Genomic DNA, 17794 nt, shown 5'->3' on the forward strand with positions numbered 1-17794 from the left:
TACCTTCCGCATTTTCCACAACATGGAAATCATAGGGCCTTAGAGAGATGCGCCATGACTAACTTGATTTGGATTAGTAGGTTTTCCTACTCAAAGATGTTGGTTTAACTGGAAGATTGCTTTGACGCAGAGGGCCTTGAAAACAACATGTTGTACATGTGCTACAAATGGAAGTCCCTGTTCTATAACATGCAGGGAGGAAATAAAGGATGGTGTTTACCAACACAAAGAGCACTGTTTGCCCTGGAACGGTGTGCACTGAGTGGGTAGGAGGAGTGTGTGACCCTGACAAAGCTGGTGTCTACACATCGCCCACGCTTTAATAGCAGCCTACCGCACAGATCTGTAATGCTGCCAGCTTGGCACAGTGGCTTTCAGGTCCAGGAACGAAGGTGCGCTTTGGTTCCACATTCAGTCACCGCCGTATGATACATATAGGGAGAAAACGTACAAAAACACAGCCCACGATTGAGTGCTGCTGTGAGGTGAGCCCACACATGCTCATTGAGACATGTGAATTCACTGAACGCAACAACCCCATGCACATGGTATTATACACGTGTGTGCCGTATATTTGCGAGATGGGAAGCCCGTTCTTTCTACGAAGCCACGGGCGCTGAGGTTTATTCTGGAGTTTTACACACAGAAAATCTCCTGTATTATACAATACAGTGCTCCTACATTAAGAAGTCTCCCAGTACATGATATCAATTCCATGTTCATAGAAACCTCATTTGCTGCACAGAGACACACATTCCTTGTAGATGAAGGTTTTGGCGCTGAATGAAAATCGGGGTCCTCATTACTCACCCACCTCCCGGCTCCAACCAAAGCTAACAATAATAGAGCTTATGTAGCCACGGCCCTTTTCAGCGCTGCACTCGTTGTGTTCTGTCTTCCGGTTTGTATTTCCACAGCATGAATGTAAGATCTTACAGATTTATGAATGAAGCGCTTTGTTCTTCCCGGTCTACTGACATGCGTTACATTTGTTATGCTTCAAACATTACAATGCTCATGATAACATTTGTTGACTCCACAATAAGTAAAGCCACTTCACCAGCTAATTACTCTTCGATAGCGATGCCATAAATATACAGAGCTATCGCAAAAATGCAAGTTCAAACACAAATTTCTAAAGATGGCTGCGTGCTTGTTTTTCTGGCGCATAAGGTCTTTAGAAACGTAAATGATTAAAAAGAACGGACACACTAGAAAGATATACAATTAATTAATGTTTATGATTCAAACTGTAATATTTTTTGTCATTTTAGCCGAAAAAGAATGTGCTAGGGTAAAAATATGTAAATTGGTTAAAAGCAAGAGAAAAATCTATTATTAGATTTAACAATATATATATATATTAACATGTTATTTTACTGTCAAATACTGCAAATATGATATAATGAAGTAACACAAATGGATTTAAAATGATCTTATTTATGGTGAAAATATGCATTTAAAAAAGAAAAGAAATGTATGGTTACAGTAAAATATTGTTAAAATTTGGAAGAAACCTTTGTAAAACACTTTATGTATGATGCATTAAATTTGATTATAATTCATTAACATTGTTATTGCTCACCAAGACTCCATTTATTGGATGAAAAAGAGACTGTAAACACAGAAATATTGTGAAATATTATTACAATTTAAAATAACTGTTCTATTTGATTATATATTAAAATGTAATTTTTTTATTTATTAAAATGTATTCCTGTGATGGCAAGGCTGAATTTTCAGCATCATTACTCCAGTCTTCAGTGTCACATGATCCTTCAGAAATCATTCTAATATGTCGATCTGGTGCTCAAGAAACATTTGTAATATTATCAGTTGAAACCAGCTGTGCTGCTTAATATTTTTGTGGACACCGTGATCCATTTTCTTCCATGATTCTTTGATGAGAAGAAAGTTATTTTATTTGAAGTAGAAATCTTTTGTAACATTACAAACGTCTTTAATACATGAGTTGAAGTATGCAAAAAAAATATATAATCGGACACCCGAGGAATTTTGATGGCCCGCAGCATTTTCTAATAGAATTCTGAAAGTTATAAAGTGTCTAATAGGTTAAAGAATGCATGCATTCTTTATAACCCTCATTCTAATGTAACAGAAATGAAAATGAACAAAACGAAAAACAACCGCATGCCAATATGATGCCCTGATCTTGGATCAGTGTTGGGAGAGCAGTTTACTCTGAGCACTGGTTTGTTTGTTTGGGCTAAAGCGGGTAAATATCACTGGCCTGTTTGACATCTCTCAGTGGAGAGAGAGCAGGAGAAAAGAGACAATTCAGGGAGAGAGACAGAAAGACCGACAGAGAGAGAGAGAGAGATGCACACTGAGTAGAATACAAACATTGCATAATCAGCTTAGCCACCCCACTTCCTGCCTTTTAATGGGCCTGTCTGACTTTGGTTTGGTGGATGCTGCTTTGCACAGCTCGTCCTGAGAGCAGGTCACTGGAGAGAGAGAGAGAGAGAGAGAGAGAGACAGACTATTGTCTCAGTGCTCTAATAAAACATTGCAGAATGCAAGGTCAGGAGCCAGTTCACCGCATGCTCGTTTAAAGGTTGAAGTTCATGTTTCATTTAGAAGGAATGTACTCGCTGCACAAAAACAGAATATATATATATATATATATAGAAGAAATATAAAAAAGTTATAACCAATTTATATATATATATATATATATATATATATATATATATATATACACAAATTGGTAATAACTTTTTTCTATTTATAATTACTTCTCTAGAAATATTTATTAATATTATAAATGTCTTTACTGTCACTTTTGCATCCTTACTGAATAAAAGTAAATGTCAAAATGTCAGTCAGTCAAGTCACATTTATTTATAAAGCACATTTAAAAACAACAGATGTTGGCCAAAGTGCTGTAGGCATAAAAATAGGCATAAAGTATAATGCACAATGCACGACATCTACTTATGACTATATACAGTAATAAATGCATTTTAAAAAGGGATTTAAATTCATCATGTTGATGCAGATTTAATGTACAGTGGCAGATTTTCCAGAGCTGTGGAGCAGTCACTGAAAAGGCACGCTCTCCTTTTAGATTAAGACGTGTCCTGGGAACAATCAACCGTAGACTATTGGTTGATCGGAGGTGTCTGGATGCACTGCATGACCAAATGAAAGGAGATCAGAAATATACTGTGGAGGCCTTTATAAACAAACAATAATGCTTTAAACTGGATACGATATTTGACTGGAAGCCAATGAAGAGAGACCAGCACTGGCAAAATACGTCCCCTTTTCTTGCATGCATGAAAAACTTCAAAACACACACAAATTTGACAAGTTTGCATATGCACTTTACCATTTCAGGTTTATTTATATCTAGTTTTCCCGTGCTCACGTGAGCGTGTCTCATACGCATGTAAAAGTGTTTTGCAAATGTCTCAAGGGTTATTTAGACTTCAGAGGCTCTGTAAAATTAGGCTCGTAATAGATTTATTCACAAAAGTCAGCACTATTTGCCTGTCTCAATTAACTATTAGCACTCTTGGAGAGCAGGTGGTACACCGAACTTTGTTTAGAAAAGATGCTTGTGTAGCAGTAATTCATCGCATGATATACACAGACAGCGCATGCAAATAACCCAGTGCATTCTTACTGAACTCCCCTGTGTTTGTTGGCTAAAAACGCAGGAAAATGTTTCCCTCATTTCAGGTAATTGAAAAGCATTTGCTTGCGTTTCTGCCTGTGTGTGCATATGAGAAATCAAATCTGTCTGATTTGGATATGCATGACTCATCCCAGCAGCCCTAATGAATGCTTGATAAAGAGGAAGAAGAAAAAAATGCAATATTGCTTCCTAATGGGCTCTCCACTGAAATCACTTGCCCTCCGTGGGGCTGACTGCTGTCCTCTCTCGGGTCAGAGGCAGACAGAGCTATTAGAGAACGCCCCAGATCAGATAGATTTCACTGGAAGATCATTTCTCCCCCTCATTAGAATTCTATCTTGTATAAACGCGATTATCTGGGCCCAGCTTTGTTTGTGTCAGAACAGTGCTAAATCAATCACGACACCGTCGAGGACGAACAAAGCACAAATAAATCAAAATATAATGCGGTTTGGAAAATTTGGTTTGGGGAATGCTCCAGATAGCACTGGTGTGAAATGATAGAGGCTGCACACACTTGCTGCAGTTTGAAGACCCGCTGGGCATGTCACCTTATTTTACTGATGAAATTAGCTTCAGATTTATTGATTTGTTAAAGTCAGCATGAAACGGAAGTTACGATAGACTTTTTTCTCTATTGTGACGTATACACAAGTGAACGGGTAATCGAACAAAAACATTTAGGGTGGGACTTGATTTTTCCATCGGGAATTGATTGGATTCTTGTGGTTTGCTATTGCTGTGATCTTATGTGATTGACAGGTTGTCCCGCCCTCACGCCAGTAAACACGTCATCAGAGAAGAGAGTAGATGCCAATGCAAGAGGAGTTATTTTAGTTAAAGATTATAAGGGCACATGAATTAAAAAAAATGATGTGCATGGATAAATCATTTATAATAAATAGTGCAATATTCCATAAAAAAAAAAGAAAAAGGAATTGTTAGTTTTGTCCCGAATTGTCCAGCATTTGGATATAATGATTTGAAGAACCGGGCATCTGATTTGGTGTTCACATTGGTACATGGCTCTTTGACTGATTTCAAGCTGTTCACATGTTGATGTCATGCTCAAATGCTTCATTCAATTTGGCTTAACACATGGAAGCCAAATGCAGGTAATTTGATGCTAATTCGACTGTCACTTTGAAATTTGATTAAATTAAAAGGGTCATGACAAGGAGTTTTTTATTATTTAAATATGTTCCTTGAGGTTCACTAATAATGTTAATATATATATATATATATATATATATATATATATATATATATGCAGAATTCTTTTTATTTTCAAACCTCATTCAGACCCTCTGTATGAAATGAACCAAAACTGAATGCGCATCTGTAAACTGTATCCAGCGTAAACAATGATTATAATGGGTTCTATTTGCTTTTGACATGATGCTCACATCTGGTTTAGGCAAATGTCAGCTGTTAAGCGACTGATACCTATGGTGCGATGATGTAAAACTATTCTGCGATGTCTTGCTGTAAAGGTGACTGCCATATGCAAATGAATTAGCCCGTGTGACGTCACAAATCCCACAATATGCAAACAAGCCGTTTTTAGAGCTTGATTAAATTAATCATTTGTTTATAATGAGGAAGTTTGAAGCTATGAAACTTGGATGTTTTAATGGTACAAAGAATTTTCATATGTAAAAAGATCGAGCCAAATTTGATTTCTCATGTCATGATCCCTTTAAACATTTAGTTAGTCAATTGTTTATTCACAGTCAGCATCTTGTATTAACTGAGAACATAATATTTTTGACTACACATACAGTATATGTAGTTTTTCATGCAATTCTTATGCAATGCAATAAAATACATGTCAATAAACATTTGCTTTTTTGTTGAAGTTGAGGAAATATGAATAATTTTCACTCAACAAGACCTTTATAGCAGCTCCACATTGAAGATATTGTTGTCACACCTCAGCCACTAACACATATTCAAGCTGTTTTCCAAAACACCTGATCCCTTTACCACACCTGCGCTTAGAGACTCGGTTACCAGGTGAATATGTGTGTGTGTGTGTGTGTGTGTGTGTGTGTGTGTGTGTGTGTGTGTGTGTGTGTGTGTGTGTGTGTGTGTGTGTGTGTGTGTGTGTGTGTGTGTGTGAGAGAGAGAGATAAAGAAGGGGTCAAGGGCAAAATAGGGTATTTTATGTACAGTGTGGTCCAAATATATTAGAATTTAGTGAACAAATATATAACATTTTATATACAAAATATAAATTAAACTTTTATGATTAAAAAAAATTAAAACAGAAACATTACAGTGTAAAATGAATACGGAATTTTAAAGAGTTTGCACTATTTATAGGTCACTAATCAAATGAGCAAATTTGTGGCACTGACCGTGTGAATTCTTTTGTAGATTGTTGCTTTACATTTGAACTTTTCTGATAATATCATTTCTGAAAAAAATACTCCAGAAAAATGTATATATTGATTCATCTTGATTAATATAATTTACATTAAACTTAATTTAGATGGGAAACATGCCATATTCTTTATGTAGTATGTAATAAACAGAACGTTATCGGCTGCAGGTGTGGGCCCTAATATAGTTATCATTATAGATATCATGCTTGTCCTTTAATATTTTGCTGCTTTATACATCACTAAATCAAGACAGTGCCCAAAGGGTCAACTTCACACTGTCTCTCTTTACCAGCATAAAAAAACCTGTTATTCAGATTTAGAATAAATTATACAGCGAAACCGAGCAAAGCATCAATAATAGAATGCTCCCCTCTTGCTAAGATCAATAAAGCTGTCAACGCAAGTTTACACGGTTTCATGTGACTGTTTGAGTCCTGCAGTTTAGCTCAAACTCACAGCCATGACCATAACCTTATTCATTTACTTGAATAATTGTGCAGCCCATATATACAAAGAGATACAAATGATGTATTATGTCAGATCACATTTAGGAACCTGTGTTCTCTCCTCTCATTCAGAAACATCAAGATTTAAACTCTCACACTGGCATGATGGGACACTGGAGGAATCATGTAGGCCAATAGTATTTCCTGCGTCCGTGGTTACCGGCATCATGTTTATATCTTTGAGAGAAGAGCAGAGCTTACTTACCAGAAAGTGTGGGGTTTTCACACTGCCCTCCCAACACATCAGAAACCTGCCATTCTCTCTAAAGACTACAGCCGAATCTAAACACCTTTCATTCCTGCCTCCTGTACGCTGAGGAGGCTTGTCGGGTTCCAGGGGAGAAAAATAGAGGATCATGCTTATTCAAAGATTATGTGAAAACAAAAGGAAAGACTGAGTGAGCTTTGGGAAAGTAAAGAAACAGAGAACTGGAAGTAGAGCTGTTTTAGAAAATGATGTGCACAAATTCCAAAACAAGGAGGTTTGGGGTAAATTTGAGAGACAGAAAATGTACATATTTACAGTTTTAGCAGAAAATGTCTATATTTTATAGTCGTAATTATCTAAAAATATGATAAAAAAATGTTTATAGTTAAATTTAATATTCAAGAAACCCTATATAAAGTGATAATTCTAAAACGTAATATTGTATTATACCGTACAAAATGATTTGAAGCAGCATTGTTCTGCACATTTTAAAGTAAATTACACTACAGTTCAAAAGTTTGGAGTTTGGGGTAAGCATGTTTTTTTTTTTTTATTAATACTTTTATTCAGCAGGGATGCATTAAATGGATCAAAAGCGCCAGTAGAGCCATATATAATGTTACAAAATAAAAAAATTTTTCAAATAAATGCTGTTCTTTTGAATTTTCTATTCATCAAATAATCGTGAAAAACTGTCACGGTTTATATAAAAATATTAAGTGGCGCAACTGTTTTCGACATTGATAATAATAAGAAATGTTTCTTGGGCACCAAATCAGCAAATTAGAATGATTTCTGAAAGGACAGTTCACTCCAAAATTAAAATTAGCCCATGATTTACTCACCCTGAAGCCATCCTAGGTGTATATGACATTCTTCTTTCAGATGAATACAATCAGAGATAAAATAAAAAATGTCCTCTTCCAAGCCTTATAATGGGAGTCAATGGGTATATTTTTTTGGAAGTCCATCAAATCCTATCCATCCGTGATAAAAGTGCTCGAAACGGCTCCGGGGGGTTAATAAAGGCCTTCTGAAGTGAAGCGATGCGTTAGTGTAAGAAAAATATCCATATTTAAAACTTGATCGACTAAAATAAATCAAGCGTAGCGTCAGTTCTGGCAGGTCACGTTAGTCAAGCTTGCATCAGCTGACTCTCAGCTGTATCACTGTATACATATATAAGCATTTCTCAGAAGATAATTACCCTCCTCCATCCGCAGCTCCTCCTTTCATCAGTCAGGATTCCCCTTAAATCAGAATAAATTCTCGAATCATGCTGTACTTTAAAATCTTGAATTAATGATATCTGCAATACATTCATGCTGGTTCTGTTCTGTTTACCCTAAGGGGGGTTATTGCTGCTCTCCCTGCTCTTATCCATGCTAGGCTGCATGGATGCACGGGGAGTTCTTGCCCAGAACAGAGCCATACGGCCAATCCAAACTGTATGCTCAGCCTCATTGTCAATCTTATTTGATGATAATGGTCCTGACAGAACTTAAATAACTAGCTTCTGGCAGACGGCCGTACGCAAGTAGACTTAAGCCAAAAGTGTAACCCTTGAACTTGACGCACAACGTAATGACGAACGCGGCCGCGAGAGTCAAAGCTTGTACTACTCCTACTGTACATACATAGTCAAGGGTTAATCTTTTGGCATAAGTCGACTTGCATACAGCCGTCTGCCAGAAGCTAGAAGTCGATAAAGTTTCAAATATGGATATTCTTCTTACACAAACACATCGCTTCACTTCAGAAGGCCTTTATTAACCTGCCAGAGACGTGTCGAGCACTTTTATCATGGATAGGCTTTGATGGACTTCCATTATAAAGCTTGGAAGAGGACATTTTTTATTTTATCTCTGAAAGAAGAAAGTCATATACACCTAGGATGGCTTCAGGGTGAGTAAATCATGGGCTAATTTTCATTTTTGGGTGAACCATCCCTTGAAGGATCATGCGACACTGAAGACTGGAGTATTGATGCTGACAATTCAGCTTTACCATCACAGGAATAAATTACAGTTTAGAATATCTTAAGGCGAGATACGGCAGGCAAAAACATGTTGTTGTTTTTTCACTGGTCAATTTTGATATTTTGAGCTATTTGTCTTCAATAGCATGTCTTCTTTCAGACTTGTGGTGAAAAAAAGTCAGAAATACACTTTTAGGTCTTTATTTTACTACACTTTGTTTGTTTGTGTGTGTAGATTTTTCCTAAATTCAACAAAAGTTGGCGTTATAAATCTGCTCCGCGATCACTGTCTGCTCCCCGTCATTCACATACACCGTTAGAAAGCTCTCTCTCTCCTGTACAATGCTGTCGGATCCAAATATGGTAATTTTCTTTTTATCAGCAACCAATCGTGAAAGTAAAAGAGCTGAATGCGCAATCTCATTGGCTGATGATAAATCTTTAAAGCCCGTTTTCTCAAAATGGCTTTTCTCTCATTCTCCAAGTCCGAAATCTCCACTTCAGTAGCACCTATATATTCCAGTCTTGTACATAGTTAAATTATGAAGACATTTACAGAGGGATTTGTAAATATATTATTCGTAGCCTGTTACGGAATTATGTAACTCCGTATACTGTTTTGATTGTATATTGTTTGTATACTTTGTTGTGTTTTGTTTTGTCTCTTTCGTTTTTCTTTCATTTGTTCCAAGCAGGATAATACTGATCAGCTGTGAGATGGCTCCACCCCTTTGGTTACCGCGGGCTTAAAGGAATGCTTCCGGCTTCTGAAGGGAGCTGTTGCGATTCCGGGCCGGTCGCACTTCTCCTGTCTCCTCTCCAGCCGTCAGATCATTTTTCCTGAGTTTGCTTATGTTATGTTTCTGTTATTTTCAGTGATGGTGTTTTTGTAGGGTTGACCTGCCCTTTTCTTTGAAATCCCGTTCGTTCTGTTTTGTTAGTGTATTTAGGGAAATTCGTTGGATTTTGATTTTGGATACTTTGAGGGAAGTTAGTTTTGATATTTTGTTTATTATCCGTTTTGTTTGTTATTTTGGGCCTTGGGTCTTCCTGAAGATTTTACACCCACTGGTTTGTTACTTTGGAGATATTTACATTTTACGTGTGTTTGTTTTTTCATATATTTTCTAATAAAACGTTTATCGTTTTTCTTACCGAAACGTCGGACTCATTGGTTTCTTTTGGTCTGACGACTGGGAGTGGGAGTCATGTCTATTATTCTTTTTACGATTTAACCTAGACAGATCGTAATAAATGGGGGCTCGTCCGCTGTTTTTTATTCATTTTTTTTTTTTGTTTGTTCTTTAGGCCATATTTTGTTTGCTCATTTGATGTTTTCTTCTTTCTTTTTTTTTCTTCTGTCTCCGGGGAAAATTTGTTAAAATATCTTGCTGGTGAGTACACTATTTGCTAAATGCATTTATTGTTGTTTCTGATTGGCAGTTTTTACTTGTGTAAAGGGGTTGGAAATAGTTATATAATGGAGTTTAGCATTGAATCCTTTAGACTTTCACCTACTTTTGAAGCATTGGAGAAATGTCGTAAAGCTGACTTGTTTTTGGTGGCTGACTTTTTTAATATACCTATTCAAAGAGCTGGGACAAAGGAGGTAATTCGAGAAGCGTTGCGTGAAAAATTAGTGAGGATTGGAATTTTAGAAGGAGTTGAATCCAGTCCAGAGTTACGAAATGCCGAAGCGGGTGTGCAGGGTGCGGAAGCTACTTTTGAGGAATCTGTTGATGGAAACGCTACTGCTAATCCGCTTGTAGGTTTGAACACAGAGGATCTTAAATTGGCAGTTAGGCTCAAAGAACTTGATCTAGAAGTTAAACGGCAGGAGCATAACACACAGCTTTTGAAGATGAAGCAGTACGAGCTGGAAAGCCAAGGCGCGCGTCGTTTGCCGGTGAGTACTTTTAAAGTTCCTGTATCACCTGATAGGCCTACTGTTGATTCTCATGTGTCACCTTTTGCAAATTCAAATGAATTTGACATTAGCAGACAAATTCGATTGGTTCCTACGTTTAGAGAATCCGAGGTTGACTCTTATTTTAACGCGTTTGAACGTATAGCTGCCGCCTTGCATTGGCCTAGGGAAATCTGGCCGCTTCTACTTCAGTGCAAGTTGGTTGGGAAAGCGCAGGAGGTATGTGCCTCTATGTCAATTGAAGAGAGTCTTGACTACGATGCATTAAAAGCGTCTGTGCTCAGAGCTTATGAATTAGTCCCAGAAGCGTATCGTCAGAAGTTTCGTTGTCATATAAAAGCTGCCAATCAGACGTTTGTGGAGTTCGCCCGTGACAAGGGAGCTCTTTTTGATAAGTGGTGTCAATCCAGCAAGATAAGTGATTTTGGTAAACTTCGTGAATTGGTATTACTAGAAGATTTCAAGAATTCGTTATCCGATAGAATTGTGGTTCACCTAAATGATCAGAAAGTGACCACACTTTCACAGGCTGCTGTTTGTGCAGATGAATTCGTTCTGACGCACAAAAACAATTTTTTTCCACCTAATCGTCGGGAAAATTCTCAAATTAGTGTGGGTAAAAATGTGAAATATTCGAAAACCGTGGTTCCAAATCAAGTAGAAAATCGTGAATGTTTCTACTGTCACGAATTTGGTCATTTGATCGCTGTGTGTCCGGTACTGAAAAAGAAAAATCAGTCACTAAGAGGGGACAATCCTAAAAGTGTTGGTTTCGTTCGTGTGAAATCGAAAATTAACCTCGATGAACAAAAGGTTGATTCAGTTTATGATCCATTTATTTCTGAGGGTATAGTGTCTTTCGTTGATCAAAAAGAGATAAAATCAATTCGGATTCTCCGTGACACTGGAGCAGCTCAATCGTTCATACTTGATAGTGTGTTACCATTTTCAAAAGATTCGTCATGTAATTCTAATGTCTTGGTTCAAGGCATTGAGCTTGGAATACTTGAAGTACCTTTGCATTTAGTGCATATCAAGTCGGACCTAGTTTCTGGTCCTATTAAAGTTGCCGTACGTCCGCAGTTGCCTATTAGAGGAATTGATCTGATCCTCGGCAATGATCTTGCCGGAGAAAAAGTTTTGCCATTACCCGAAGTGATCAATGATCCGATTTATGAACTTCAAAATTCAAAAGATTTGGCTTCTGAATTTCCTTCAGTGTTTCCTGTGTGCGCGGTTACGCGAGCGCAAGCTCGTAAGTTCGGAGATGTAGTAGGTCTTTCCGATAGTTTCTTGAATCTAACTGAACCTGTTGAAGAACCTCCTAATTCTTTTGATGTTCAGGTGCTGGAGCGCTCTAAGCCGCTGTCCACGCATTCGAGTGCTGAAGTTGACCTGTCACTGTTCATTGACAGAGCAACATTCATCACTGAGCAACAACAGGACGTTTCTCTTGCTCGTTGTCGAATGTCAGCGGTGGAGAAAGATGATTTAGATGAGAGACCTATTGCTTATTTCTGGGATGATGGCTTATTAATGCGCAAGTGGTCATCAATTGTTTGTGAATTTGAATGCAATTCAGTTTATCAGATTGTGGTACCTGTAAACTCGCGTTCTCACGTTTTGAATTTGGCTCATGACCATAATTTTTCGGGTCATTTGGGCATCACGAAGACGTATAAACGCATTTTAAGACACTTTTTCTGGCCTGGCTTGAAATCGGATGTAGCGAAATACTGTCGGTCCTGTCACGTCTGTCAGCTCGTTGGGAAGCCAAACCAGACGATTCCTCCTGCTCCTTTGTGTCCGATACCCGTTGTGGGAGAACCGTTCGAACATCTCATATTAGATTGCGTTGGTCCGTTGCCTAAGACGAAAGCTGGGCACAAATATTTACTCACGATGATGTGTACTGCTACTCGTTTCCCAGAGGCTGTGCCATTACGTTCTCTGAGTACTAAGGTTGTTTTGCGGTCTTTGATTAAATTTTTTTCTACTTTTGGGTTACCAAAAATAGTACAGACCGATCAAGGGTCTAATTTTATGTCAAGGGTGTTTAAACAGGTTTTGACGCAGTTGAATGTAAAGCATCATGTGGCAAGCGCCTATCATCCAGAGTCGCAAGGCGCTTTGGAAAGATTTCACCAGACTTTGAAGTCTATGTTACGTACTTATTGTGCTGATTCTGCGAAAGAATGGGACGAAGGCTTACCATTACTATTGTTTGCTATTCGTGAAACCACACAGGAATCTTTAGGTTTCAGTCCGGCAGACTTGGTTTTTGGACATACTGTCCGAGGTCCGCTCAAGCTTTTGAAAGAAAAGTGGATGTCGAAGGAATCCATTCCTACTAATGTGCTGGATTATGTGAGCTCCTTTCGTGAGCGGTTGCATAAAGTTTGTGATCTGGCTCGTATCTCTCTATCGTGTACTCAAGCGAAGATGAAAGCCCATTTTGATCAAAAGGCTGTTGCCCGTGGTTTTGATAAAGGCGACAAAGTTTTAGTTCTACTCCCAATTTTGGGATCTGCTTTGCAAGCACGTTTCCATGGTCCGTATGTTGTCGAGTCTAAGCTCAGTGAAACTGACTATGTGATATGTACTCCTGACAGGAAAAGGAAGACTCGCCTATGTCATATTAATATGTTAAAATCCTATGTGACGCGAGACGATGACAAAGAGTCTAATAACCCTATTGTCCCGGTAGCTTCTGTTTCTGTGCATGCGACATGTTGTCCCGACGAAGATGGTTTGACTCTACGAAGTATTCCTGTAACTGGCGTGCGATTGCAGAATTCGCAAATTTTAGCAGATTTAGAATCCTTTCTGTCATATCTGCCTAGTTCGTCTCGAAATGACGTAAGTGAGCTAATACAATCTCACAATGCTCTCTTCTCAGATGTGCCTTCTCGTACTACTGCTGCATTTCACGACATTGAAGTAGGAGATCATACGCCGATTAAGCAGCATGCTTACCGTTTAAACCCCACCAAACGTGAATTAATGCAATCCGAGATAAAGTATCTTCTTGACAATGGTTTTGCTGTCCCTAGTAACAGTCCTTGGAGTTCACCTTGTCTTCTGGTTCCCAAGAGTGATGGTTCAGTTCGTTTTTGCACTGACTATCGAAGGGTTAATGCAGTTACGAAAGCAGATTCGTTCCCCCTTCCTCGTATGGAGGATTGTGTGGATAAAGTTGGTTCTGCTGTGTTCGTTACTAAGTTAGATCTGCTTAAGGGTTACTGGCAGGTACCCTTAACACCTCGCGCTGCCGAAATTTCTGCGTTTGTCACTCCTGACAACCTATTAGAATACACCGTTATGGCTTTCGGACTTCGAAATGCTCCGGCCACATTTCAGCGCCTTATGAATTCTGTATTAGCCGGTGTTTCTAATTGTGAGGCATACTTGGATGATATTGTGATTTATTCCACCACTTGGGATGATCATCTGAAAACCCTTCTCGACGTTTTTAATCGCTTCCAAGAGGCTTCACTTACTATTAATCTCGCAAAATGCGAGTTTGGTAAAGCTACAGTAACTTACCTGGGAAAGCAGGTGGGTCAGGGACAGGTTTGCCCAGTTTCTGCTAAAGTGCAAGCTATTTTAGAATTCCCAACGCCAAGAACGAAAAAAGAACTGAGACGATTCTTAGGCATGGTGGGTTACTATCGCGGCTTCTGCAGAAATTTTTCAGATATTGTTTTGCCCCTTACGAATCTGCTCTGTCAATCTCGAGACTTCGTCTGGTCTGATCTTTGTCAAACAGCTTTTGATTCAGTAAAAATTTTGTTATGTAGCACCCCTGTGTTAAAAGCCCCAAACTTTTCATTGCCTTTCAAAATTGAAGTGGATGCGAGTGCGAATGGAGCTGGTGCTGCCCTCCTGCAAGAAGACGATCATGGCATGGATCATCCCGTGTGTTACTTCTCGAAGAAGTTTTTGAAGCATCAATTGCATTATAGCACTGTTGAGAAAGAGGCTTTGGCGCTATTGCTGTCTCTTCAACACTTTGAAGTATATGTGGGTTCTAGTCCGTTGCCCGTCAAAGTTTTTACGGATCATAATCCACTAACCTTTCTTGCAAAAATGCGGAACTCTAATCAACGCATTATGCGGTGGGCATTGATTGTACAAGAGTTTAATATTGAAATCTGTTATAAGAAAGGAAAAGAGAATGTGTTAGCAGATGCGTTGTCACGCTCTGTATAGGAATGACGTTGACTCTTAGTGGAGGGGGTGTTACGGAATTATGTAACTCCGTATACTGTTTTGATTGTATATTGTTTGTATACTTTGTTGTGTTTTGTTTTGTCTCTTTCGTTTTTCTTTCATTTGTTCCAAGCAGGATAATACTGATCAGCTGTGAGATGGCTCCACCCCTTTGGTTACCGCGGGCTTAAAGGAATGCTTCCGGCTTCTGAAGGGAGCTGTTGCGATTCCGGGCCGGTCGCACTTCTCCTGTCTCCTCTCCAGCCGTCAGATCATTTTTCCTGAGTTTGCTTATGTTATGTTTCTGTTATTTTCAGTGATGGTGTTTTTGTAGGGTTGACCTGCCCTTTTCTTTGAAATCCCGTTCGTTCTGTTTTGTTAGTGTATTTAGGGAAATTCGTTGGATTTTGATTTTGGATACTTTGAGGGAAGTTAGTTTTGATATTTTGTTTATTATCCGTTTTGTTTGTTATTTTGGGCCTTGGGTCTTCCTGAAGATTTTACACCCACTGGTTTGTTACTTTGGAGATATTTACATTTTACGTGTGTTTGTTTTTTCATATATTTTCTAATAAAACGTTTATCGTTTTTCTTACCGAAACGTCGGACTCATTGGTTTCTTTTGGTCTGACGACTGGGAGTGGGAGTCATGTCTATTATTCTTTTTACGATTTAACCTAGACAGATCGTTATATAACATTTTATTCCAAAAAACATGGCGAAAATCATTTTTTAAAGGCTATTGACAGTATATTCTGATTTACAGGATAACTAAAGTAGATATCCATAAATCCCTCTGTAATTTTTCCCCGTCTAATATGTGAACACAATGAAAAAAATTATATTATTCTGGCTTAACCCAATACTCAGATTTCGTTTTTAAAAATATATGCAAATTAGCGCATATTTAATTAGATATTGCCTAATTTGCACATTTAAACATTAAATTAAAGAAAACATGTAATACATTTTTTTCTCATCTTAATGTAGGTAATCAACTGGGAAAGTTTCATGGTGATATCTGCTAGTTAAAAATTGTACCCTATTCACCTGTAGTCTCGCCTTAAAATAAAAAACATTCATTTAAATTGTTATAATATTTCACAATATTACTGTTTTTACTCAAATAAATGAAGCATTGGTGAGCATAAACTTCTTTTAAATACTTTTAATTTTAAATTAAAGAATTAATACAAACTAATAAAATTAAGTAATAATGTTAAGATAACTGAATTCAAATATCATACATTTTGTGAGAGAAAGTCACCATATTTTGAGAATATCCAATACAAAGTACAAGCAAAAATAATACTGATGCTTGCCTTGGCAAGCGTTACTAAATATAGAAAGTGAGAGAAAGAAAGAAGAAATCAGAGAAAGAGGTACACAGAGAATGTGAGAGAACGATATGCGCCAGTGCCCATTATGTTCTCCAGTAAGTCCTGGGAAAATAAACAGCTTCATTAGCACGTTCTTTATAGAATGTCTCTCTCTCTCTCTCTCTCCCACACATAGCGTGTGAGCGCCTTGTCTGAAGCATAAGACGAAACTGTCCAAACAGAAGACGTCAGTCAGAAGCCAGCTCAGCGCTCATTAATACATCAAAATGTTCCAGAGCCCACCACGCCTCACCTCCGGCCTGCCAAACGCTTACCTGAGACCCCTCCATTATGACCTCACCACTGGAACACAAACACTGCTAAAGCTGATCCCAGAACATTCCAAAAATAACATGTCACACCAGATCATCACAGATTTATCTTACATTCAATGTTTTTATGGTGTGGTATAACAGGCCTTCTGACCGAGCGCTTTGTGATAGATTAAGGAATATGGTTGACTTGTGGTTTGGCTAAGTAACATGGTCCGGTTAACCCCTGCTGGTGGATGAAGTAACTACACCATCTGGCTGCAAAAGAGCATCTTTGACGGCCATTAAAAATAAATTAACAAAATAAATGATTATTTAAGTAAATAAATAAACTATAAAAAATAAAATATAATTTTTTTTTTAAATAATACATTTTCAAATATTTGTATTTATTTATTTTTTAGAACAAGGCTCCACCCTTGTCAACTACAGTAGATCTTTCACTAAATGATATCTGGCCTCACTACTGACACATGCCCCATTCAAACAAATTCCTCAGAGTGTATGGGTCTGTGGCAGCTTGATTTCCCAGCATCGCAGACATTAGCGAGTCAAGTGGAACCAAATTTAATGGGTCATCCCGATGTGTACACAGTCACACACACACACAGTCACACACACACACAGTCACACACACACACACACACACACACACACACACACACACACACACACACACACACACACACACACACCGGCCTCTCACCCTATAATTTAGCCTCCCCTTCCATCAGCACAGACGGCGGGGTGTAAGTATTCTCTCTCTCTCACGGTCTTACTGTCAGTGGGCTTGTAAGCACTTCAGTACAAGCCTACATTTTCCCTCACTCACAGCTAACACACATACACAGCAATTTACCAAGTCACTTTACTGATCAGCCTGTGGGAAAACACATACACAAGACCCTGCCTGTCTGTCTATCTCAGAATTTTCAATTTCAAAGTACTTTTTTTCTGGCATAACTGTTAATGTATTAACAAAATAAAAAAATAAGTTACAAATAAATGTGTACATACTGTGTACATATATATATATATATATATATATATATTTTATTAAAGGGGTCATGACATGAGAAACCAAATTTGCCTTGATCTTTTAGTATATAAGAGGTCTTTGTACCATTAAAATGTCCTGCAAGTTTCATAGCTTAAGACGTCCTCCCCATTATAAACAAATCATTTATTTAATCAAGCTCAAATACAGCTCGTTCTGGATCCATGGTAAGAAGTGATGTCACGGTACGAAGTGACGTACCAG

At 38.1% G+C, this 17794-nt stretch overlaps 2 protein-coding genes across 2 annotated transcripts in view; one reads left to right on the forward strand and one right to left on the reverse strand.

The window, feature by feature from the left end:
- The window catches only part of rbms3 (RNA binding motif, single stranded interacting protein), a 146879-nt gene that overhangs the window by 21483 nt on the left and 107602 nt on the right, over nt 1–17794 (reverse strand). The gene's annotated exons all lie outside the window — the stretch shown is intronic.
- Nucleotides 10120–15474, forward strand: LOC307005284 (uncharacterized protein). Its single transcript, XM_079625278.1, has 2 exons — nt 10120–10137; nt 10513–15474. Exon 2 carries the CDS (start codon nt 10605–10607, stop codon nt 14880–14882), a length of 4278 nt encoding a protein of 1425 aa, XP_079481404.1. The 5' UTR covers nt 10120–10137; nt 10513–10604; the 3' UTR covers nt 14883–15474.

The sequence above is a fragment of the Phoxinus phoxinus genome (genome assembly GCF_949152265.1).
Source record: "Phoxinus phoxinus genome assembly, chromosome: 10".
Lineage (NCBI taxonomy): Eukaryota > Metazoa > Chordata > Actinopteri > Cypriniformes > Leuciscidae > Phoxinus > Phoxinus phoxinus.

What these genes read in the sequence shown, in the direction of transcription:
- LOC307005284 (XM_079625278.1), top strand. Translation starts at nt 10,605, where the DNA reads ATGAAGCAGTACGAGCTGGAAAGCCAAGGCGCGCGTCGTTTGCCGGTG.